A 26757-nucleotide genomic window follows, 5' to 3' on the forward strand; every position below is an offset into this window, starting at 1 on the left:
ATCTACTGAGCTGAAGAAAGAGATCAGAAATGAAACGAAATTCTGATATACTTAATCTACTTAAAAAAATTGACAGGAAAAATAAAATTTCAGATGTTTTTTATTCAAAGGTTCTCAAAAGAAATAAAACAGAAAAGCTAACAATCTGATCAAATGTACAGTTCAAAAATGTCTTTTGGCGTTTAACAACAAGTCCTAGGAAAGAAAACTACAGAGTTATCTTGAACCGGACAAATAAGTTACCACTGGCAAGTCTGTGGCACTAGTAAAACAAAAATAAAAAATTAACTCTCTTGATCATATAGATATCTCTATGAAAATCTTTTTTTTTCAATCTGTACAAAAGGTCTTTCTTCATAAATTAATTTTTTTTATAATTTAATGGCTGTCTACTATGTGATGTTTAACTGATCTTTTTTTATGTACAGAGGTTATGTTTCCCAAATCTTACCCAGACGAGTATGGCACTTAGTTCAGACATTTCTAGCAGCAGATTTCCCCTCCCCTCTAACCGAGCTATCAAATTTCTGTCTTAACTAATGCAAAAATATCAAGTAGTGAGAGACCCAGGTTTATAACTGTACTAGGTACACAGAGGGTGCTGCGTTCAGTCTGGACTTTCACAAAGCAGTAATATTCCAGGGAGCATAGAACCAATAATACCACAACTTTAAAAAAATGAAACAAAAACAAAAACAAAAACACATTTCTCTTATGACTATGTAATTTTCACTAGAATCTACACTTCTCAGAGCAGCAAGGACTTTTGAAACTATGAAATGTCACTGACATCTATCATCAAATACAAGCATAAAATTTAAGAACTAAAAAATACTTGAAAGAAACAACTGCTTAGCCCTAGCTCCTGAGCTAGGAGGATTTGGTCTGTGGAAACAGGGAGGGCCAGCAACCTGTCCCAGCACAAAAGAAAATAGACTCTGAGGTAGATAACTGATCATACACAGCTGACCAGACAAGTACACAGTTTTGGAAGACAACTTAATTTACCATTGCTTTTAAAACATATGCAATTGCCTTAATAAAAGAGCTTTAATAACAGTGAATTATCTTATATGTACTAAAGTAGAAATAACTGTGTATTTATGAATCAGGAATTTCATAGTTTCAAAATTGGTTTTCTTTACACTTGAACACTTGTAGTGATGACGTAAAGTGTGGCACTGCTTGGATCCAAATCTTCCTTCATGCTTTTTTGTTTGTGTGTGTCCATACATCAATTAAAATTATAAAACCTAAATGCAAAGGTACAAAAAAGGCACATTCTCCTAACCGCAAACTGGTCCGGCAAAAATAAAGAGCACAGAAGATGTGATGCTGAGACAAGTTGGAGCTACTGGTTACTGGCTCTTCGGTCTTTGGTGAAGTTACCTTTAAAAGTGCCAAGTCATTTTTATTTTTCAAATTTACCTAATAGAGAGAGAGAGAGAGAGCTAGTAGCCAATCGTTTTGCTTCTATTCGTATCTCAGCTTATGTTTGAAGATAAATCCTTACTTTTAGCTTTTGCCACTTGGTTGCAATAGCAACATGTTTCGGTTTGCCAGATTTCAGGCATAATTCTCATTCTAAAGCACTATCATTAGTATAAAGGAAGGACAAAACATTCAGTGACTCCCCTCCCCCACCCCCCGTCCCCAACCCCAACACTACCTACACTAAATCTAGTACATCAAGTTAGTTTTTTTTTTTTCCTGAAAAAAGGCAAAAAAGACTTTACATTGCATCATACAGCAGATATCCTAAATCAAACTATCAGAGGAAACTGTTGGCATACAGCCTTACAAACAATTTACCCTAATAAAAGTTCCCCAGTCAGAAAATGTGTTTCACACAAAACATTTTTCCCTTCTTGCATTTCACTACCTTACACATTATGTGAAAAATCATTAAAAACACCTACTACATATTTAAAAAAGCCAAAATTTCAGCAACTTTTATTGACTACCTTTTAAAAGCCCTATGCTGCTGTTTTACAAGGCATAATAGACCAGCTCATTTGGTCAAAGCGTTCTACATCATTAGTTTGAACTAACTTTTACTGAAACAGCTACAGCATCAAAAGAGTTAAGGCAAATTGGAATTCATAGAAAAGGATAAGACACTTCACACTACGTTGAAAGAAAGACAGAAAGCTAAGAAAAGAGACACTGACGGCAACACTGAATTACAGCAACACTCGCACTGCAAGCACAGAACACCATGGGTGAAGTCAGACTATTTAAACTTCAGAAAGCCCATTTCATACAGCTGGAAAAAAAACACAAATTAAACACAAAATGAACAAAACCACAAAAATCCGGTCATGCACTTGGATAAGTCTTCATGGTCTTTGTGCATACCCAGAAAATTGAAGTTTTCTTTTTTTTTTTCTTTTTTCTTTTTTTTTTTTGCATCATAACATTTGATAAAAATCTTTTGTTTTTGTTTTTTGTTTTTGTTTTTTTACTAAAATAAACCTGTTCGGGGGAACAGCTACTAGATGAATTTAAGGGTTTTATGCACCTTATAGAACTTATAGCAAAAATAGTTTTAGTTGATTTCATTATAAATAACGTTTTCAAGAACCTGTGCAAAACTGTCAATAATTTCCTAAAGCACAATTGATCAGAAAAATCCATGATTGTTCAGCCTTCACACCCTTCTTCATGTAAGAACACCTTTCTATACATCTGGAAGAGAAAAATAAAAGACAAATGCTTTTGTAGATTTGGTGTGATACACTACAGAGCTTTGTAATCTGTTTCTTGTTTTAAAGAGATACGTGTTTGAAAAAGGCTATGCTCCTCACTGGTGGTAGACTGATAAATGCAAACTCTGGAACTGATGGTTACTTTCAATGCCTGTCACATCCAGGACTTGCAAAATACTTTATTTAATTTAGAGCCAAATTCATGTGGGTTTCTAAAGAGTGACTTTATGAAATAAAAAATACTATTATCACCAGGGCAATCCAGAAACCAGGGTATTCTAAGTTCTACACAGCTATTTTATTACAGTCTGCATGGTAAAGTGAAAAGTTTTGAAATTTGTGGTTCAAGTAAGAGCTGGAAATACAATCTTTCAATCTAAGGATATTGACATTTATCTAAATTCATAATCAAGATGTTGCTAAACTTGTAATGCTAGATTAAGCAACATCTTATGCTATGGGTCCTCTGGTTTCTGAGTATTAAAGTAATATAGGATACTTGTATTATAGGACAATTTTGGTACTTGGTGTTCTCTGATGTTACAGATTTTTATTTTTTTCTTTTTAGTGGGGAGAGTAGTTATACATTTGGCTTCAGTATAAAGTATTCTTTTTAGACAAAATGATTAATCTTAAATTCATAAAATCACTGATTGTAGTATTTCAACAAGACTGGATGCCTGGGCCATGATTAAAGCAGCATGATAAAATCTGAGTTATCTCAATCACCATTTTGATTTTAAAAAAAGCCCCATAGCTTGAGCCCCCCAGTTACGGAGACCCTTCCCTCATACCTCACAGTTACTTATTGGGTTGAAAGGTATACGGAGAATGGTCATTAGATGTCTCCACAGCCACCTGCTGTTGACCACTTGCCTCCTACAACAAACAAGGCAGAATGGATGAGACACGTTAGTGAAAAAACCTCAGTTCTGCTACTTAGGCCTGACTGAATCCAACAGTACCTTAAAAACAGTTACTCTTTAAAGTAAATTTCTTCACATCATGCAGAGCTTTCAAGGTTAATCATTTCCCTAAGCAGCTGGCATGTCTAACAGACCCAAAGCACCTCCCATCCAAATGTTTATGACTTTCCTATTTTTATCAAGCTACAGTGTATCAAACAAATCTCTTACCCTTTTATCCCCTGGGGACAGATGTGATTTGGGATTCAGTATTTTCAGATTTTATAATCTGAAATGTGGTATGCATATGCTGTATATCACATAATGCCTCCAGTAGGGTCTAGGGCAGCACCTCATAAGCAAACATATTAATAGTTCTACACTGGAAGCCATGAATGAAGCAGCACAGTTAAGTGGGACCAAGATTTTGTCTCATCTCAGTTCAAGTTGGGTTTTGCGATAGGTCAGGTTTTATGCTAAAGTAGTTACAAAGATAATTTTTATTTTCAGATTTCTTTTTGGGTTTCAGACTGAAGATAAGGAATTGTAGGCTCTGGTAATTGTGGTTGTCAGTAACTGCACAAACAGAAGTAAAATACTACTACCACCACCTCCAACAACTACTGCTACTACTACTACTGCTACTACTATCACCACCACTACCACCACCACCACCTCCACCAACAGGCCAGAGTCCTACGATCCTTTCCCGGAACTGGAACCTTTGGGATCTGCCTAATGGGCAAGATCAACTGGATTGATACATTTCCTTGAAATTTTAAGGATATTTAGCAGGAAAATGCTACGTTTTTCTCTTTAACCGTAATTTAAATGCTAGACTTCTTTCTTCCATATCAGTATCTTCCATAACAAGAACAGTTATCTAGCCATACTAACAGCCTCTGTAAAAACAGGTATGGTTTCTTCTTCATCCCTGGAGCAGTTTCAAAACAGCTTTCTCTTTTGCACTAAGTTTCTTAACTACAACTGATTTCTTTTCATCATTATTAATTACCATGGATATGATCTTTAGTACTGGGACTGCAAACTCCAGATTTATCTTATTATGTCTGTAGTATCATTTTCTAAGAGACAAGACAGAACCTCCGATGGGTATGAAAGACACTATAAGCTTAGAAAATATTTCTGGGAGTCTTAGAGGTGTGGCCTGGATGTTGTTACCCTAATTTGTCATGATCGTAGCTCACTGCAGTCGCGAACTCCAGGGCTCAAGGTTTCTTTCTGCCTCATACTCCTGAGTAGCTGGGACTACAGGTCCATGCCACCATGTCTGGCCAATTTTAAAACAATTTTATTTTTTGTAGAGATGGGATCTTGCTGTGTTGCCCAGGCTAGTCTCTAACTCCTGACCACAAGCAATCCTCCCTCCTCAGCCTTCCAAAATGTTGGACTTACAGGCATGATCTACCACATCTGGCTAAACGCAATTCTTTATCCAAATATTTGACATCTGGTAGATTTTTCTGAGTTCCATTTAATTTACCCATTTCTGAAACAACTTATAGCCAGAATGGTCACTGGATGGTCTCTACCAACCTCAACAGGAACCGCTGTCGTCTGCATGTGTGCATACTGTGGCAAGTAGGCTCCTTGCATAGCTGATGTTGCAGGCATGTACTAGAAAGAAGAATGAGATCAGAATGGGCAATGGTAAACTGCAAAATTTGGAGTACTTAGGGGAATTGTGAGATGGATATAATGTATTTGGAAATCTCAAAGAAGAAATTTAAATGGGCTACCTCAAAGCTTAAATAGTGCATATAAATATGTCATATGGAAGGCAAACTGTTTTCTACTTTTTGAATCTGCTAAACTAAAAATTCCACATTTCTTTGGATTTGCTAACAAAGATAAAAAAGTTTATCATGGGTGAAGATAAAAAAGTTTGTCACTCTCAAGAATTCAGTATCATTAATGTGTGATTTTAGAAGATCTCTCCTCAAAGGACCTCATTATTTTCTAGCAGCCCCCTAAACTAGTACCTAGTATTGTTTCTACAGGTGGAGCCCATCCACAGGGGTAAATGACTTATTAGACCTCTAACAGGTCACTGCATTAGGCAGCAAAGCCCGGCTTTTCTGACACTGACAGTCATTCTTTCCCAAAGGCAGGAGAAATTTCTAGTCAATCTCATTGGATATGTGTGGCCCTGGCTTAGCCTTCACAAGAAATGGCTGTGGGTTTTGAATATATGAGGGGAAAACGCACCAACCTTTGTTCTTTTAAATCACTACAGAATACAGGCTAAATTAAAATCCTTTAGCCATCTTACCAGCAAAATGCTAAGCATCAAACCTGGAAGCTGATCTGGTGCCAGCTCAACCTTATTACCCAAAGGAGTCCCCTGGACTTTGGTGAAATATTTCAATATTAAGATCATGATTCAATGCTCCCAAACTCCATAAAAGAAGAAATAAGCGAGAAATAATTTCCTGCTTTTACCATCTTTTGTTACTTTGTCTTTTGCTTCATGACACTGCCACAGGGACAGTGGTACTAGTTATATAAATGACAATAGTCATAAAAGGCTAGATGTGGCCATGTGTGGGTGCTATATTCTTGTAAAGGAGACATACCCAGAGAATAGACTTTCAGTTCATCAATTAATCAAGAAATAGCTGAGTATTTACTTTATGGAAGGTCATGTGGAGGGAAGAGAGGGGATTAGACATAATCTGTTATCATAGAGCCTATCATTTGATAGGGAAGATACAGGCTGCATTAATTTACCCTCCTCTGTTTACAGAGACACATGATACTAATTTGCCACCTACTGTTCCAGTGCTGCCTAGTGACAGATGACTCATCTGCTGGGCCAGAGGGCTGATCATCGATGCGGGCTGTAGTGACATGGTGTGCTCCATTGAGGGAGTTAACACGGCACCCTGGGAAGTTGGAGACAAGAGCAAAATTAGATAAACTGAGGCAAGAGTCAAGATCCTGTAATTACCTTTTGCAAAGGAAATACCTTAGTTTGTTTAAGAATGTGAAGCAAAAACAAGCTCCCTCAATCTTGCAAATGGCATCATAAACAGTTTCCTAAAAATCTTCTAAATTGCTCTTCCTGAGAGTTTTGTAAGAGCATTAGGGAAAATGATATCTTGGCATTCACTTCACAACAATCCCTGTATTAAAGCCACTGGTCCCTCCTTTCCCTCCCTTTCCCTTCACTTCTGTAACTGGAAGCAAGCTAGTCCAGCAGGAGGAGCTATCATAGGAAAAACAAACTGATTATCACTGCCTGTCTAGGGTTACAAAATGCTTTCTTAAAAAAAAAAAACTGGAAAAAAAGGCAGTTGATGTTTTCTCCAGTCACAAAACAATGTATTATATTTAATAAGATCAGTACAGTATTTTGTTTAATAATGTTCTATCCAGATAATCGTTTGGTTCAACATCAGGTTGTTAGGATTGAGAGTACATTTCTTCATTCACTCAGTGTTTCTCAGAACTTTAAGTTACACTTTGGTGCCTGGGAGGGAAGACAATTAAGATATGAATAGTAATCTGAGTCCAGAATCTTTTATTTCATTTGAAAAAATGTTGGTCATTAAAATCACATTAAATATATTCAAGAAAATAGGAGGGAAAAAAATCGCTTCTAACTCAGCCAGTCTAATACAACCACTGTTAGCAATGTCAGGGTACTACTGCCAGATCCTAGCCTCTGTGTGTTTCTGTACAGGTTCAATTAGAGCGCATCAACAATTTCATATCCTAGGTTTTTGCTCTTAACTTAGCATTCTATTCTAACCATTCACCTAGCTTATTGAAAAACTATCATTATTATCATTTTTTAAATGGTTACACTGATTGTATAAACCAAAATTTAATGAACTCTTTATTTTTGGACTTTTTGCAATCACCTCATTATCTGAGAATGCAAGTATTCTGACATGCTCTGTAACTACTAACATATGTTTTGGTATCACTGTACCTGGCATCCCTTAAATACAACTGTTATTTATGGATAATTAGATAGACAATCTAGGACAGATTTAGGTGTACAGGCACTTTAATTCTGATTTAAATCAGGCAGTTTAAAGCTGGGTGGGGAAAGGTAATGAATCCTCAGATAGCAACCTTCTGCGTACATTCCTAATGTCTCCTCAAAGATGTTAAGCTCAGATACGTGCAGTCTTTTTCTCAAATGTTGCCAAAAAGAAAAAAAGATATAGATGTGGGTCAGAGATAATGTTTGTCCTTAATACATTCTGTTAGATTTTTTTTTTTAACATGCATCATCAAAAAGCATGTGGTAACACGGAAATGACTCAGAAGCCTAAAAGACGGTGGAGGAGCTTCCTGCTCTTTTTTCTCATTCATTGGCACCATCTGTAATAGGAAGTCCTCAAACTCAAAGTAGATTGATTTCCAAGCATTCCAAAATAGGGTAGCATGGAGTATCAGGGATATAGATTGCTACGGGCATGTGTGGATCAGTGCATGTATATTATGTACACATGTACAGGTAAGTGTGGGTTTGAAGATGTGTCTATGTATGTGCACATGTATAGATCTATATGTATGTGCATATATCACACAAAACATATACATATATCAGAAAGCACCTCTCCTATGTCATCACCTAAACATGCTTTATCTGCTTCTTAAAAGTCATCTCAGCAATTTCTCATTCAGAACCTGTTATCCCTGGATTGCTATTTCATACACATGGTCTTACGTTGCAGTATCCACTTTAAAAGGTATCCCAAGACAAATTGCTGTCTGAACATAAGGCCAAGAATAGAGTTCTTTTTCTAAGCAACCAAATCTGTTTTTATTTTACACATATTGTGAACCATATTGCTTACCAGGATTCCCATTTTGCATCAGTTACTAGAAAGCTTAGAGCCAAATTTGTGATTTTCTCATGTGAGCATGCAGGTAACTGTGTTGGACATCCTTAGCCTTATTGTAACTTTGTTCTCCACATGTATTTTTCAATTTTCAAACCCTTCTTCCACAAACTAGATATTCCACAAACTAGATCTTATGTGTCTTTGAAAAACACATGAAATACACTATATAATAAGGTAAAGTATAACTCACTCAATAAAAAAAGTGATATATATGAATGCTCACGTGATTAAGAAATCACATTTGTTATTTACCAAATAATGTGCTACCACTTTAGTATTTATAATCTCCATAGAAAGGCTAAGTAACACTGATGAAAATCTTATCTTGGTTTTGAACTTTATATCTGCATTAAACAGAATGTAAAAAATGAGAGCAGTTTTATCCCAAGTACTATTAAAAATGTAGCCTCTCAACTGAATGATCTCTAAAGAGCTGGTATGAATAAGAAAATGGTGCCCTGCCTCAAATATGATACATTTTAAGTTCTTATAGAAAATTTAACTTAATAATCTTCTACCAAGTTGTTTTACGACAAGGATGAGAAGAAGTTTTATAATGAATTTGTACACTCTCGTATTCCATGTTTAAAATTTCCCAAATCCTATACCACCCTTGGCAAATGGTTTTAACCCAGAGAGAATATACACATAACTTACTTGTAAAATACAAAGTCATTAAGATGAAAAACTTACAGGGTGCTGTAGAATATATGGTTGAGGTTGCATCCAAGAAGGACTTTGCACCTAGAAAAGGGAGGATTTTGAAAGAAATATTGATTTTCATTGTAAAGCTTACCTATTTCTTTAGAACTCTTTTTAATCATGTTAAAAATCTACAGAAAGAAAACAAGGAAACAATACTATCAATGATTAAAAAGATTAAGGCAGTTAGAATTCTTGGCAAACTCGTCACTCTGAATAGGATGAAATGATTATTCAGAAACAATTTCTATTTGCCCACTCAAGAAGTAATTGTTGAGTATCAGGCAACAAAGAGAAAAAGGCGAAAAAGACATGGGCCCCACCCCCAAGAAATTTACTATCTATGCAAGGGAGATAAACCAGAAACAACTCAAATAAAGAGTGAAAAGTGTTAACAATCAAGGTATGAACTAGGTGCTTTAGAATTACACATGAATGACAACTAATTCCAGCACATCTTATTAGAAGTTAACCCTTAAAGTATGTGCTTATTTAATACAAATAACGAAATTCAATTTCTCTTTGATACCTAGGACATTAGTTTTAGAAATCTTGTATTGTGGTCAACAATTTCTAGTTAGTGCAGAAAATAAAAATCTGAAATTCAGATTAAGGAAATTAAACTTCAGTAACTAGATTTTGACATCTACAGTCAAATGGGCATCCACACAGTAGACCCTCTGAATTGAGAAATACAGATGTGAGAGTCAGGTTTTGTGGCAGGAAAGAAAGCATGTGTAGTCTGCCACTCAAAAGAAAAACATATCAGCCCATTTCTTGATGCCCAGAGCTTTCCAGAGTCTATGTAATTTTATAATAAGTTCCAGTTTCCAATTCTTAACAACAAAACCCTCCTGCATTTTTCCCCCTATTGTTAACTTCAGAGGTTCAACAGAGAGGATATGGGGAAGAGTCATGGGGGAAGAATGTATTGTGATTTACCTTGATAGCAGAGCCCCGATACTTGTTTTCTCTGGTTTCCTTTGCCACCTAAGGCAGACCAAAGTTAAGTGCTTCTGCCTTGTTAACATTTCAGTTATCTGGACTGTAGCCTTTCCCCATTGGGGTTGGTGGTTTCTTGCAGCTGCAAATTTCTCAAATCCAATTGCATAAGCTTATGGTGGTTTAGTGGAGAAAGGCCCACTCCAACACGAGTGCAGGGCCCTCACTGGATATATGATGGGAAGGCAAACAACTCCCTACAGACCCTAATTTGGGCCAGATGCCCCCATTTTTTACATGCTTCAGTGGTCTTAATAATCTAATAGCTTATAGCATTACAGGATTAGGGAGGTATGACATCTAATTTTCTTTCTTAAGCAGCAAATCAGCTGCTGTCAATTTCTATTCCTCAATTTTCTAATTATAAAATGGGAATAATAATGTTTTGTAAACTCTTTACTATTGGTTCTTAACCTCTTTAGGGTCATGGAGCCCTCTGAAAACCTAATTAGGGAAATAGAACATTTTTCCCCACTTAATTGCACATACACAAGCAACATTTTGCAAACAACTTAAGGAGTCACAGACGACTTAAAGCTCATCCACTGACCCTACTAGGCCCTGAACTTATGGAGTTAAAAATCAGTCTTAGAGGCTATGGCACTGAGTGTCAGGCAATGCAATGCAATTCCTATATATCTTAGAGAAATACAGAATGCCCAGGAGAGGAAATAAGGCCTTTGAAATATGTTGTTTCCAGTTAGCTATATCAAATCTATGACTGACACTGATCTCCTAATTTTTATTGTACAAAATGGTTCTGTGGCCAAAATGCACACTGGTTTTATATTAAAGAGGGAAAAAGAGGTATTGGAGAAATGTGTTAATAGCTGTAATATCTATAGCAACATAAATTCAAATTAATACTTATAATCTTCATTTGCCTAAGAATAACTTACACTTGCCCCTATTTTTAGTAACATATAAATGACAGAGGTTTCCAAGTTCAGACAGTTAAGAAAGACTACCTTTTCATACCAGGCACAGGAATTGTTTATTAGGGAAGTGCACTAGAGCAGATCTCACCGAGTCTTATACAGTCAAGGAAAGGATAGGAATCCTAAATCCAAAACAACTAAAGAGGCATTAAATTAGGCAATACTACACCCAGCAGAATGAAGCATCAGAATAAGTAACATAAGAACCCAGAGAGAAGAAAAGAAAATGAGTGATAACTCAGGAAAAGCAGGCTGTAAGAGCTTAGAAGCTTAGGAGACTGTGAATGATAATGTCAACCTTCAGTTTTAGTGCATGATAATGTCAACCTTCAGTTTTAGTGCACCTAATTACTTCCATTATTCAAAACCATTTTTATGTTTTTAGACAGAATTAGTTATATGACATTGCTTATTTTGGCCAATTCATTATTTAAAAGTATAACTAATACACCCTTATTATCAGCCACCTAATCCTGCATATTAATAATAATCATAGCTAACATTAACTGAGTGATAATGATATGCGAGGTCCTCGGCTGGGCTCTTTATACAGTCTCATTTGGTTTTTATAATTCTCTCAAGACTATGAGATAGAAACTATTATTATCCCCATTTTAAAGATGAGGAAACTGAGGCTTATAGAAGTTAAAATAACACAACTATTAGATTACATATTGTAGTCCCCTAACCCCAGAAATTAGGACTACAACATCTAATTGTTTTAAAATCAATAATACACAAATATTTAGTCACACAGGACCCTGACGGTCAACAAAAGGAAACTCTACTCCCACATGTCTGCAACTGAACTCCATTATAAGGTTCCTATCTTGGGCCCAGGCAGTAACCCTGTTAGAGGTTTTCTGACACAGGAGGAGAAATGCATGTACACTACTGGCTTCATGGCGGACAGGAGCTACCTTTGCATTCAAATCAAATCAAATCAAATCTTGAAATACAAGGCACTTCAAGAGTTTTTGTTTCTAAGTTGGGAATTTCTTTTAAGGTAAAGCCTCCCATGTAATAACCTAAACAGGAAGTCCCCTTTTTGCTTTTATATTTTTGCCTCAAATGTCGGCTGCATTGCTCACTTAATGCTACCTACTAGAGACACATCTTTGTGTATTACCATGTTTACTTGTTCTTTTATCAGTTCCTGCTGACGAATAAACAAAAGCAAGGGTACACACCTACTTTGTATTACATCTAATGGCAATTATCTTAACTTTCCATTTTTGGGAAACATGGTGTCCAAAAGCAGGGCTCCTTGGTGAAGGAAGTGTTTGGGTTCATTCCAATTCCAAAATGCTGTGATTCCAAGGACTGACCACTGACAACCATTTTCCTTTGCTTTACATTCTCCTATACATAATAAATCACCCTGCCAAATACAAAGCAGCTCATACTAAATTGGGCTGCATAATATTTGACTCAAATTTCATAAATGCTCAAAATTTTAAGACACATAAAAATGTAGCAGAGATTCATGGTCCACAAGTGGTTATACTGCTGACGAATCCTAGAGGTACAAACCTGGTAGGCAGATACAGGAGATGCAATATAGGGTGTAATAGAAGTTTGAGTGATCATTCGGTTTGTAGCAATACTGTATGGTGAAGGATAAAATCTAGAACAAACACAAAAGCCTTTATTAAGTAATCCTTTAAATAGAATAATTCATGGAACAAATGTCTAATATTTTCCACCTTCACATTTTCATTTTCCCTCAAGCCATTATAGATTTATCTTAATGACATACCCGTTCTGTATAGCAGCTGTAGTTGGGTCGTAAGTAAGTGTCATTCCAGCCTATGGGAAAGAGAAAGAAATATGAACATTTATCTAGAAAGGCATGAATTAAAAATTCTATTTCTAGCCAGGTGTCGTGGTGTGTGCCTGTAGTCTCAGCTGCTGGGGATGCTGAGGTGGGAAGATCCCTTGAAGCCCAGGAGTTCGAGGCTGTAGTTAGCTATGATTACATTACTGCACTCCAGCCTGGGCAACAGAAGGAGACCCCTGTCTCTTAAAAAAAGTTGGGGGTGGAATTTGTACTTAGAGTCTAATAGCATTTGTTAACATTGGGAGTTTCTGTTAGTCAAAATAACTATAAATATGATAATTAATCTCTGGACCTGTACTGTCCCATATGATAGTCATGAGCCACACGCAGATATTTAAAACTACATGAAAAATCGATCTCTCTAGCATACTAGCTACATTTCAAGTGCTCAGAGAGCCACCTGGGGCTGGTGGCTGTTATTGGACAGTGCAGATTCTAGAACATTTTCCCTAGACATTCTTGGATCAATGTATTATTGTTTTAAAATAATAATTCATGGAAAGTCAACAGATGGAAATGGAAGTCCAACATTTTATTAGGAAATTGAGGGTTTTAATTAAAAAAGAAAACTATTCAAAAGAGAGGTTAAAAAAACCTCAACTCAATGATAAATGTACTATTTATATATACATATTCATATTATTATTTAGGATAACTTCTAAATATTATAAATATAAACCCCTCTAATAAACCATAACATAAGAAACCCCTCTAGAAAACCATGCCAGCCTGGGCAACATAGTTAGATCCTATCTCTAAAAAAAATTTTAAAAATTAGGCCGAGCACGGTGGCTCACACCTGTAATCCCAGCACTTTGGAAGGCCGAGGTGGGTGGATCACGAGGCCAGGACACCAAGACCATCCTGACTAAAATGGTGAAACCCCGTCTCATACTAAAAATACAAAAAATTAGCCGGGTGTGATGGCAGGCGCCTGTAGTCCCAGCTACTCGGAAGGCTGAGGCAGGAGAATGGCGTGAACCCAGGAGGCGGAGCTTGCAGTGAGCCAAGATCGTGCCACTGCAATCCAGCCTTGGTGACAGAACAAGACTCTGTCTCAAAAAAAAAAAAAAAAAAAAAATTAAAAAATTAGCCAGGAGTGGTGGCATGTCCCTGTGGTCCCAGCTACACAGGAGGCTGAGGTGGGAGGACTGCTTGAGCACAGGAGTTTGAGGTTGCAGTCAGCTATGACCATACCACTGGACTCCAGCCTGGGCAACGGAGACCATGTTTCTTCCTTTTTTTTTTTTTTTTTTGAGATGGAGTCTCACTCTGTTGCCCAGGCATGAGTGCAGTAGCATTACCTCGGAACACGGCAGCCCCTCTCTCCCAGGTTCCAGCGATTCTCCTGTCTCGCCTTCCGGGTAGCTGGGATTACAGGCATGCACCACCATGCAGAGCTAAGTCTTGTATTTTTAGTAGAGATGGGGTTTCACCATGTTGGCCAGGCTGATCTCTAACTCCTGATCTCAGGTGATCTGCCCGCCTTGGCCTTTCAACGTGCTGAGATTACAGGTGTGAGCCACCGTGCCCAGCCTAGAGACCCTGTTTCTGAAAAAAACCCAAAAACCAAAAAAAACCCCCAAATCACTTGTGTTTTTCTTACGGCAATTTAGAATGCTCTTGTACTTCATATGTAGCTAGCTGGTAAACTTCATATGTAGCTAGCTGTTTCCACCACCTATTGGTCCATCTGCAGAATCACTCTGTTATCACCATATATAATGAAGAGAATTTTAATTTGACATCATTTGAATTATAATGTACCAAAAGGAAGATTTAATCCTGGCACCTATTTCAGAAGTGTGCAGCCAAGTCAAGATGCCTTTTTATGTTACTTTTCATGTGGGCATTCAAGATCACACACCCCCCCACTAAAGTTTCAAGAAAGGACTTACAAGTCTCACCTCTCCTTCTCTATGCCATGGTCTTCCATTAGGGATGTATTTGTTTGGGTTCTGTCTCTTTTTCTGTCCTCCATCAGCAAACTTACATAATAAAGGTTCTGTGGGGGCTAAGTAAACAGAGAAAAATAAAATGAAACCACAATATGTGTATGTGGATGACAAAATGTATTACAAAAATAGGAATAGTGTTCATGCTGTAAGAAAGTTCATAACGACACTTTAAGGCAAAAGTAGTTCACTTAGACCTTTGTAAAATTGTCCACGGTAAAAAATATAGTGCAGAAAAACACACTAGTTATTATTTCTGAACATTTAAAGAACTATTCTGAGGAAGCAAAGGAATCTTTCAATTCACTTTCATATTTAAGAGCAGGCACATTTCTTTTGGTTTTGGGCCCTCTCCAATTCCACCTCTGGACTGTCACCAAAATAATCTTCAAATGTCAATAGGATTGTGCCATCCTCCCCTCTCCCAACTTAAAATGGTCCCTTAGCTTCCCATTATAATTCCTAAGAAGGACCCTTCACTTCTCCCAGTAGAAAACAAGCCGCCACTACACTGCACACACACGTATTTTTATTCACAATTTGTAACAATTGGTGAGTATGGTGACTTGTTTCGTGTCTGCTTCCCCTTCTAGACGATAAGCCCCATGGGGGCAGTAACACTGTTTTGTCTATCACTGTATCCCCAGTGCCTAAGTGTCTGGACTTTGTAGTTGCTTATTACATCTTGGTTGCATCAATGAATGAATAGAAATAGGTCTCACATGTTCATTTTTGGGATACGTCAGTGAAGACGACTATTGTGAGAAAGCTAAAAATACTTGTCCACTCTATTTAAAGGTGGTCTTTAATCATACAAATGGGTACTGCTTTACTATATATCACTATATATAGATATGTATATATTACTTACAATATACTTATATATTACTATATATCTATATATTTATATAAATCCTTCTTACAGAATCCGTGAGGCCAACACAGAAAAGCAGATGATGTAGAGGCTATTTTCAAGGATATATACTCATTAGAGTTAAAAAAAAAAAAAAGAAAAAAAGTCTACAGACAGCGTAATAGGGTACCAGTGACTTTTCCTTTTCTTTGCTTTTCTGCAATGGAAATAGCAGTGTATTCCCGAAAGTTGGGCATTTTTCCATGTTTCTAGTTAAGGTAATAAAGGCAATCACACCTTCCTGTCTGGTTCCCACATTCTGTCCTTTGTCTACTGTAGAACCATGATTACTACTTTCAAGTTCTGTTTCAAAGTTAAATAACCATGAAGAGAAAAATATTACTTGTGGAAAATTTACTCCTTTCTCCTGTGCCTCTTATTATCCTAATTCATCTCTTATTTTATTTCACGATTACCCACCCACTAATGATAGGGTGGAAGGAGTAGTGTCTTTCAACACTTCTCTGCCAAAAAACAAAACAAAACCAAACAAAAAGCCCAACTGTAACTCCTTCTTGGTGAACTATCTGGGCTGCTGCCTGGCACTCCTTTCTTTTTTCCCTGGTGTGAACCACTCTGGAGGGATGGGTTGGAATGCCAACTCACTTCTGAATGACAACTGGGCTACGGGTATGAAGAGTCAGGAACAAAAATCTTAGGTGTCTGGTGAGACTATCAGCAAGCCTTGGCCCAGATCTAGAGAGGTTTATCCACTGACATTTGAGGTTGTAAGATGTTGACTCCACACAATCTCGTAGAGCAAGAGAGAAGATTATAATAAATTCGGTGGTGCTGGCACATAGTGGGTCTTCTCTGAAAACAGGTGCTTTTATCTAGAGAGTTTATGAAAACTAGGTCCTAGACTGAAATTTAACTTTTTTTTTTTTAAAGAAGTTACTTGGCTCAGCAAGTGATCCCAACTGGCTGTTCTTCTCCATTAGCATAATTTCTTTCAGGCTGGACTCATTTTAGAAGTTCAGTGCAGGCCACCTAAACAGACAGGTGTGAATAAAAGCAGGTAAGCAGCCAGACCCTGGTGCCCGCCTAACCTCAACATGTGCTGAATGACCAAGTGTCCCTATCTGTGGATAAGGTGTTTCTAACACATTTTCCTTCATCTAGACTCTGGCCTGTCAAAGAAAAATAAATCTCAGGTGACAATAAAGCCTGCTAAAAATGCATAACAATGAGGTAAACATCAAGGCAGTGATGACATGTTTGCAAATAGATCATTTAAAATAAACAAATGGAAGAGGATATAGCTGCATCTTTCAAAAAACAAATTATATTTACTACATGATTCTATGCTGTCATTAAGCTATTTTTTCCCCTCCAAAAGCAAAAAGGGAAGCAGTTACAACAGTTTGTATACTGGCAGGCATTCCATATCTTAGGAAAACAAGCTTTTTAAGAATTATAGCCAGTAAAAATGACACATTTCTGAGACAGTTGCTGGCTGCTTGTTTCAGGAAAATGGGAGTACCTCAATATTCCATGTGAAGCAATATACAATTCTAACTCTTTTAAATTCTCTTTGGTCTATTTAACCACCAACATTTTAACTCAGTGTCCACTATGTGCCAAGTACACAAGAGTTGGGGATACAGTGGTAGATAAAATAGGGCCCTTGCCTCCTTGGGGCTTGCAGTTTAATGGAGAAGAGAGTGTATCTAATCTCATGAAAACCCATTTAGTCATTTATGGAACACAGCATTGTTTTTAGAGGTATTTGTTTTCAATAAAAATGCTATCCAGAAGCAAAATACTTTTGATGCAGAAACAGCTGCACTTCTTTGACAACTGCTGTTCTATTTACTTGAATGACATTATTAGAAACAGCTTCTCCCTATAAGTTCTTAATGTTTTATTCATTACAAAGATTGTCCATGTGCCCTAGGAAAGCAAATTACATGAAGATTTAAGAAATTTTTAGGTAGTTTAGGTGACAAAAGGGCCTGATTTATTGTAATTGATATGTGGTCTTACGATGTTGAGCAAGGGTTAGGTGATCTCAGTTAGATTTTTGGGTAGGAAAAACAAACAAAACACACAGATGTCACGACGCACTTATTTTTAAGTGTGTGTGAGCTTGTTACAAAATGACAGATCCTCATTTGGCCAGCATCTCCTGTGGCTTCTACCAAACCAGCAGTAGTCCCTAGTTTGCCTTATGGAACCAAATATACAGGTTCCAGGTTGAAGAATCAGGAGATCCTACGTGATGGTAGCTTGTTCTATAGAGCGGACCTTTCAGCTGAACTCCAATTGTTTTTTACAAGGGAGAGATACTGGAAGACTGACATGCAGAAAAGGAAGCGCCATAAATACTAGTCATATGACTTTTAGTGATAGGTAAGTTTGGCCGAATTAACGTAAAAATTGATATGTAACTGTCAATCTTCTATATGCATGATTACTTTTCCAGATTAGCAACTTTTTACCTCATTCTGTAAAGCAGTGATTACAAACAATTCTGACAAATGGTTTGTGATTTAAGATGTATTCCTGTATTAAAGTACTATAAAAATTATATAACCTACCCTTAAATCATCTGATTTTGCCAAATATGCAGAGCATTCTAGATTAAATTTCCCCTTAATTAGTTGTGATCTTTTGGGTTTGTAAAGGGATTCTCATTCTCATTACCCAAAACTAAAGTGTTATTTTCCTGTTCATCAGAACCAACAGGAACATGCATCTCCAACAGCTTGACAACTGCAGTGTTACCTTGAGCATTTGTTAAAGGCCCCAGGCAACACTGCAATGCAAACACTGATCTAATATTTTCTGGCATCTCTTAAGAGCCATCGAAGGTAATCATGTTACTGGATTCTCCAAAGTGCTCTCAACAGAGCTTTGAGAGTGGGATGGTCTCTTACACAAGCTTGATTTTGTGGTACTAACAATCCTTCCCAAGAGACTGTGAGCTCCATGCATAAGGCTCAGGCTGACTTGCTGCCCATCTCCACAGAGTATTTTCCTTACCGATCTTCTGAAACTTAACTATACAGTGATTTGTGCTCCAATGTCTTTCCTTGATATTTGTACTAAAAAATCACTTCTAGAATGCCGGCTTTGAGTAAGCACTGTAGCTCATGATGAGATCTGCAAGTCCTCCTCACTTATCAAACAGCTTGGAAGGACTTGGAGCTCTCTAGAGTTTGTAACAGAATGGATCTTTTCCTCAGCAGGTTCTAATGAAGGTCTTCTCCATGCTTTTCCCTGTCAGATGCTGACAGCAGTTAACAGCTGGAGAAACTGCCGCTTCCAAACTTCTATCTTTCTAGTTATGCTGTATTTTATCCTAATCAAAAAACTGTAAAATGTAAACTGCCCTTGATAGAAGCTTCTCCATCCACTGTGGAAAACTAGTTCACTCAGCAACTGTAATTAGCTTTCTTTCTGATAATGTTGGCTACTTTCAACATTCCTCAACTCACAAAATGCAACGAACTAGCTGCTGCTTTTAAAACATTTCAATAAGGATCCAATAAATATTATCTATTTTTTATGGGCACAACATCGTTTCCTGTTTTAGCCCTCTCCTTTTCTAACTGAATTCTGTTGACCTACTCAACCAGTAGGAAGAGCCACAGCTTTTCTCTGTGGACATTCTTCCTCCCATGGCTGTTTTGGTTTCTCCTCCTCCCCTGTGCCTTAGGTAGTATTTCTATCTTCAACCCAGTTTGAGGAGAGTAACATTTGTAATATCGTCATGTTACAATCATGTTACCTGATTATATACAGTCATGCTTTGCTCCTGCTGGGTTTGAGTCTTCTTCTTATTGAAATTCTCCTTCACCTTACTTCCCAACCCATCAACAAAGAGTTGTGTATCAGTAAAACAATGATTTCACAGTATTAAAGTCATGTTAAATACAAAACAAAAACTCCATACCTCCCATGACTCCAATAAACATTTTAATTTTCTGTATTTACTACTTTTCTAAGTCTATGTAGAGCCATTTATTTTTCACATTTGCAATGACAGGTCCTTTCCTTCTACCATTTATGTTGTGGGTCCTTCCCTGTCTTATTTAATGGTGACATAGTATTTTATTTGCATAGTTTATTATTGTAACTAACACCGCAGGAACATCTGTGTGTGGATCTTAATCTTTTTTAATTCCAGTGTCAACTGCTATAGTGGTAGGTGTACTGTATGGTGGTATTCTAACCAGTATTCTAACTGGCTCATAATTAGTCTCCAAGGGTTAAAAATTCTGCTTTTGTATTCTCTAGCTAGTGACTCCAGGAAAGTTATTCAATGTCTGTGGTCTCATAATCTCTGAAATGGGGATGATAATAGTGCCCACTTCAAAAGATTGTTATAGTTAACATAACAAGTGTTTAGAACAGCTAGTGTTCTTACTACTGTGGCAACAGGGGGAGCTCAAAGTTTTGAATTATGGCTCCTCCTCTTGTTTTCGAATTAAGAAAAATTCTCAGGAGAGGGACACTTCTGGTTCAGAAGGTCTAAGCACTTGGGGACTGGCTTGTTATCCATGGGATTTGATTCTGAGAGACTTAAGGAGCTGGCTAGAGTTGCTGCCTTGGCTTCTCATAGAATGAAGAAATGCTGAAGTTATAGTTAAGGATAAAGTTACTGGTGAATGCCTTTTAGAAAACTGTTACACAATAACACCTACAACTTCTACCCAAGAGCCTTGTGCTTTAATAAAATCTTACTCCACTATTCATTCCTCACTGGCAGAACCTGATAGTGAAAGGGTGTAAAACACTGATTTGTGAGGCTGGCTGTAGGCTGGGTGTGATCGATGGTGATAATTGTTGGAAGGCAGCCTCACCATAAGCCTGGCGTGGGGCTAGAACACCGGTACATCTCAGGTTGTGGGCCCCTGTCACTTTTTAAAAACTAGTCTGCTCTTCCTCAGTAGGAATGAATTTGAATTCTGGATCTGCAAGACTGCCCTGGCCCCACTGGCCACCCAGGCCTGTTCCAGTGCTTTTGCTGTCATGACAATTCCTCTTAAGAGTATAGCCCTTGAAAGGTACAGCTCATGATGCTGTGTGAGTTCAGATCCAGTTCTGTTGTATGTACTGGGTGAGGGAGATGTGACTGCACATCCTGAAGGTACCAGGGACATTGCACATGTCTTCAAGTATTTCTTTTGTCCTAGAGCTACCAAAATTTTCTGTTTTTACAGAGTAACAATGCTTAAGAGAAATATTAAGGGAACAAAATGGGCAATAAAAACCTCTGAAAAATCTCCAGGCCTTTTACTAGAGTCATAATTTTCCCTCTAAACATTATCTTTTCTGCTACCTGGCATACAACAATGCCCTCATAACATCACTATACACACAGAGTTATGAAATGTGGGCAAGAGCGGTTTTCAAGCCCCACTGGACACATAACCAATTGGAAAAGTCAGAGTAACACAGAAAGCAGATGTAAAACAAGCTGAAATCTTTGGAGGGAGTCTGCCAGCAGACACATATGCACTTCATTGGGGCTCCTCTGTGACAAGATGAAGCTGTGAGCAATGTGGCAGAATGATAACAGTGCAACACTGAGAATCTAACAGGCACTCCCTGCCCTTAGCACACAGGGACTTATTCACACTCCATTAATGTCATGGAGAGGTTCAGAAAGAGAGATGGGAAATCACACTGTCTCTTGCAGCACTGAACACACTGTTAGCCTTTGTCTTTGAGAGGTGGTGGTGGTGGTGGGGGAGAGGCGTTTGTCCAGGCAGTCAGGGCGCCAGAGCTGTTCTCAGCTCTAGGATGGTTCCAGCTCACATGCCATACGCATTAGTCTTCTCAAAGACTGTACTCTCTTCCAGGAAGGTCCTAGGAGAGCATTTTTAGACAAAGCACTGAATCATGATCATGTGTTTCAGTGTTTTTGCCTGAGGCATGTCTCCTAATTTGGACACTGGTTCTAGATAACTAAAACTTCCCATCTCTGTTTCTAACATTCATTGTGTAGAAAACTGCCACCATAGTATTTCTGCATAATGGAATTTTTTATCAAGCAAGTATTAAGTGGTTGTTGAAAACCTCTATGGAATTCACCTAGACTGTGTCATGAAGAAGCCATGGGTTCTTTTACCCTGGATGGGGACCTTCCAAGTAAATGTGACTTACTACAAACAAGCCACCTCCAATATTTCAGGAAAAAAATGCAGGACTGGGTGGGGAAAGACGGAAGGAAAAGCCACATAAGCAATTATTTTTTTTCCCCCAACAAACTATAATATACATTTAAAGAAACATCTGCTATAAGATAAAGCCTCTTTTAAAATATAGTGACATCAGACACAAAATCACAAGATTTTAAAAGAGCATTACAGAAAGCAGACCGCACTAGAAATTGTGATGTGGTACATTAGATTTTTACAAAACTGTAACCATATGCTATATTACGTGCCATGCCCCAGGCCAGAGTGGGACACGGCTGGCATAGGGGACCCAGCCATGCCACCTGGGTATGGAAAGAATATGTTGGCAGGAGGGCAGGCAGTATAGAAGTGACAGCTCATGTGCATAGCTGCCTTCCTCCTGCTTAGCCATCTAGAGACTTCCTTAAGAGTGTCACAGTTAGGATGAGTTCATTGTTCAGTTTGTTCATTTTAAGAAAGTATCTTTCGGGAATTGTGTCTAATGTGGTTTTCTTTTCTGTACTTGGCTCCAATGTCATGGGCAAACTGCCAGCCATGCAAGAATCCAAGTACTCTGACAGGAATCATCCTAGATAATTCTGCTTATGCCAGCTAAACAACTTGCATCATTAAATAAACCGTCTTCTGACCGTATTTATGAAATGTTATGTCTACCTAGCAATGAGACTACATTATGCAAACATTCAAGTGGAGGCTCATTCAACTGACCCCTGCCTGACAATATTTTTGTTTTTTATCTGGTTCTCCTGATAATAATCATATGCCCTCCACAGAGAAACTGATGTTATGATGTAGCCATTCAGGGGATATGAAGAAAGAACAGTATCTAATACACAAACTAGTATTCAAAAGAATTCTGGAGTCACCATGTAAACAAACAAAAAAACCAAAAAACAAAAAAAAAAACAAAAAAAAAAGAAAGGAAGAAAATCCAGAGAAGTTGAAAACTCTTTCACATTCTTTGTGGGTTTTCAAGTCTACTGAGTACTTGTTTTTTGGGAAAACCTGAATTCACTATGACAGTGTGCTTCCAAGTCTGGCATTATACACTTAAAATTCATGCCTAAAGGCAATTTAACCTCCTGTGCAAAAGGTGGTATCCAAAAAGGCCCTCAACATAGCAATGATTCTTGGGAGGAGCTCTCCATGAAAAATGCTCTTAGAAACCCGTTGGTAACTTCTGGTGGTAGGGTGATGCACAAGCTCCCTGAGTCCAGCACAAAATTAAAAAGAAAACATGGCTCCTGCCCCCAAAGAACATGTAATCTAATTGTCAACCAAGACTTATACGCTAAAAGATCATTACACATTCAAAATGGCACAAAACTAAGTGCTAATTCAGAACAAAGAGAACAGCTTGACTGAAAAACTGTACCCCTGCAGTAATGCTCTCAATGTAGAAGGAACTCATCTGTTTCTTATGTTCCATTTGCAACTTGGCACAGCTTGGAAGAAACCACTTTCTACTAGCTACGGTCATTTACATGTGGTTTAGAAATCTAGGGCTTTTGTTTCCCTTGAATGGATGACCAATAGTCTGCAAACCCCCTTCAAAGAAAACACCAATGACAAAACCATGAAGTTCTTTAGAGAAAAAAAGAGAATGTCTAATCTTGATCTGTGACAACCTGAGATCTACTTTACTCGAGGAACTGAAGATCTTTTGTTGTTATTAATTTAGCAAACCATTCCTTCAACATGGAAGATCTTATCTTAGACTGATACACCATCAAAACAAAAGTGGCCTACATGTTTTTCCTTCTCAAACGTTCCTTGTTGCACACAAGAATGAGTTAAGAAAGCAAAGAGGTCACAAGTAGGTGGATGAATAGGTGGTCACAAGTAGGTGGAATAGTCCCTTCAAGGGACTAATGTGTGGGGCCCTGCTCATGCAAAGGCTGACACAGTAGAAGCAAGAAAACACCAGCTGGGCTCAGGTGCTCAATGCCGGAGGCTGACAGGGTAGGGTTTACAGAAGGCTCCCACGTACAAAATTTCTCCTATGTCTTTACTTGGGCTAAAGTTAAAAACATTATTTTCTCTTTCCATTTTTTTTTCCAACTCTACTGATGTTGATGGGAAAACAATACTAACTTAAAAAACAAAAAAAAAAAGGGAAGCTTTTCCACTAGATTGAGTTTCTTGAAATAATTACTTCCAGGTTTTATATTTTATGCTCCAAATTTGTGCATGGAAGCAGTTCAACTTCAGATACAGCCACAGATGCAGTGTGCGCTCAGGTTTTAGTATTATAAGATCAGGTGTAGCCTGTGGAACTGCACATACAAGTTAGTTTTTCTATGAAATGAAACGCAACTGAATACAGAAAATTAAAGTGAATTTCTAATGGTAATCATCGGTCATCTAGCTAAAGATAAAACAGTGGAGCTACAGCAGAATAAATACTAAACACTAGTTATACACGCACAGCCTTGGTGAAAATGCTCACTTCAATGACTTCTGGCTGGAATGAATCTAACTTCAAAACACCTCAATGTTTCTTGGTTTGTCTCTCACATGAAAAACTGGGATAAATATTCTATATAGCCTCTGTGCTTGCTTTCAAGAATGGGTCTGACCTGTTTTTTATGTTATTTAATTAGGTTCAAGTCACTGAATCTATTAACTTTAGTGTGTACATATTTTTGCATAGAAAAAGTAGCGAAAATCTGTGTTTTGGCAAATGGGGCACTCTGTTCTAATTCTTGTGGATTCTGTGGCAGGTGCTCACTTTAGAGACTCCTCCCCCATTTAGAGATGAGTGCCAGTGTCTGCTCTCCCAGTCTGAATATTTGGGATAAATCTTGCTGATATGGCTAATCCACTTGAGACTCCCACAAACAGGTGGCCAAGGTAGCAGTTAACGGCTCCCTCTCAAGACCTGTACCTGACACTAAGTGAAACCTCAACTTTAACCCTTGGGCATGCTTGGGCAGAAGCTGGAAAGTGGGACTTTTAGCTGACGTGGACCTAAGGATCAGTGAAGACTTGCTGATCTGGGATACAGATTGGGAAGTGGAATTACAGATGTATTATGCCGGCTAAGCATAAGATGACTAAAATTCCAGGGGAGAAAAGATAGACGAGGGTGTATGTGGCTTTTTTTCTTTTCCCCCATTTTAACAATTTCATTACTTCCCCCTCAAAGCAAGGTGATGTGGTTTCCAAATTTTGAAACTTTCTCCTTTCTGGCAGGCAGTGTGCTAGCGGCTGGATGCAAATCAGATCAGAAGACATTTCAATTTCCCCCCACAGTCTAGCTTGTTAAGAACATAGTATTGGCCTGGTGTTATAGTGCAGTAAAATTTATTCAAAACCAACAAATATTTGTTTTTGCATAGTATGGCTCAAATGTTGTGGTGGGCATGAAAACAAAAAGCTGAAGATAGAGTTTCTGCCTTCAAGGAGCTTCTAGTTTAGTTGGACTGACACATGTAAACATGCTAAATGCCACATTACAAGGAGGTGTCCTCAAGGTGATCATCTGCAGACAGAGCATAACCCAGCCGGGTCAGAGGAGGTCCTTGCAGGGAGGAGACAAGCCCTGAACAGAGTCTTGAAGGCTGAGGAAGCGACAGCCAGGCTAAAGGGAACCAAAGGGATCCGGGCCATTGGAAACCATGAGAGAGAAAGCCAAGAAAAATGATGCAGCACGCTGTCTTGGGAATACCATTTGGAGGGTACAACATTGATATTGTACCTTCCAGTATCAATGTTGGAGGAGGGTAAGCAGGAAGGCGGAGGATGGAGGCAGACAGGACTGCAGAAGTAGGCAAGGGCTCCTGTCACCTTTGGCCTTCCATGCCATTCCAAGAATCCTCGATCTTTCCTTCTAACTGAGAGGGGGTGGATTTTTAACAATAAAGTGACACATAGGTATATATTTTATCTATCTCTGGCTACAGTCAGGGAGAATATCTTAGAGAGGTAAGAAGAAATAGGGCTGATGCAATGGTGCAGATGAGAGATGATCAGAAATTAAACTAGGCAGTGGTAGGAGAAAGGGACGGAGAAGGTAGATTCTAGAAATAATCAGGAAGAAAAATTTAGGGACTTGAATGATTATTTGTATGTGAGATACAAAGGACAGAGGAGGCAGGGGAGTCCAGTCCTGGGTTTCTAGCTTGGATGTTGGGGTAGATACTCTTTCTACTAACTGAGAGTAGGAAAACAGGAGGAAGAGTTGAATTAGATGGGAAGTGAGGTAAGGGGGACTAGTGTAGTTCTGGAGAGGATGAATGAGGTAACTGAGGTCAGGCAGTCTGAAACTCTGGGGAACAGCCAGGATGAGAGATGAACGAGAATCAGTGACTATGAATATAAGTAATAGTTAAAACCTTGAGAGTAGATGAAATTATCAGAATCCTGAGCCAAAAATGGAATTCAAGGCAACACTAACAATTAAAAGCAAATAGAAGAAACAAGTTTACAAAAGAGAAGGATTAACACAAGATGGGAAGAAAACAGAGACAGGTGTAAAAGAAGTCAAAGGAGGACGCATTTGATGGATGAGTGAGGGGCCAGCAGTCCCAAATACATACAGCAGACAGACACAGTATAAAAAGAGGGGAAATTCTCCAGATGGGGTAATCAGGAATTAAGAGTTACAGGTTGAACTGTGTGGAGTCCTAACACCCAGTCCTCAGAATGTGATCTTACTTAGAGACAGGGTCATCAAAGTTAAAGCAAGATCATGGCGAGGGGGTAGGCTTTCATCCAATACGGCTGCGGTCTTCCTAAGAAAGGGAAATCTGGGCACGAG

At 38.2% G+C, this 26757-nt stretch overlaps 1 protein-coding gene across 7 annotated transcripts in view; it reads right to left on the reverse strand.

The window, feature by feature from the left end:
* Positions 1-82: 82 nt before the first annotated feature.
* RBMS1 (RNA binding motif single stranded interacting protein 1) overlaps positions 83-26757 on the reverse strand; it is a 215031-nt gene continuing 188356 nt past the window's right edge. For 2 of the 7 annotated variants that reach the window (XM_025404168.1, XM_025404164.1), the window contains 9 exons: positions 14877-14992; positions 12898-12947; positions 12672-12765; positions 10141-10188; positions 9190-9240; positions 6409-6519; positions 5171-5251; positions 3503-3587; positions 2457-2688 (listed from right to left, as the gene is read on the reverse strand). In XM_025404168.1, the coding sequence (XP_025259953.1) occupies positions 3510-3587; positions 5171-5251; positions 6409-6519; positions 9190-9240; positions 10141-10188; positions 12672-12765; positions 12898-12947; positions 14877-14992 (629 nt within the window). In that variant the 3' untranslated portion in view covers positions 2457-2688; positions 3503-3509. Of the gene's footprint in view, positions 2689-3502; positions 3588-5170; positions 5252-6408; positions 6520-9189; positions 9241-10140; positions 10189-12671; positions 12766-12897; positions 12948-14876; positions 14993-26757 lie in introns of all 7 variants that reach the window. The other 5 variants (XM_025404162.1, XM_025404163.1, XM_025404167.1 and 2 more) reach the window with 5 other exon arrangements.

The sequence above is a fragment of the Theropithecus gelada genome, chromosome 12, assembly GCF_003255815.1.
Source record: "Theropithecus gelada isolate Dixy chromosome 12, Tgel_1.0, whole genome shotgun sequence".
NCBI classification, from domain to species: Eukaryota; Metazoa; Chordata; class Mammalia; order Primates; family Cercopithecidae; genus Theropithecus; species Theropithecus gelada.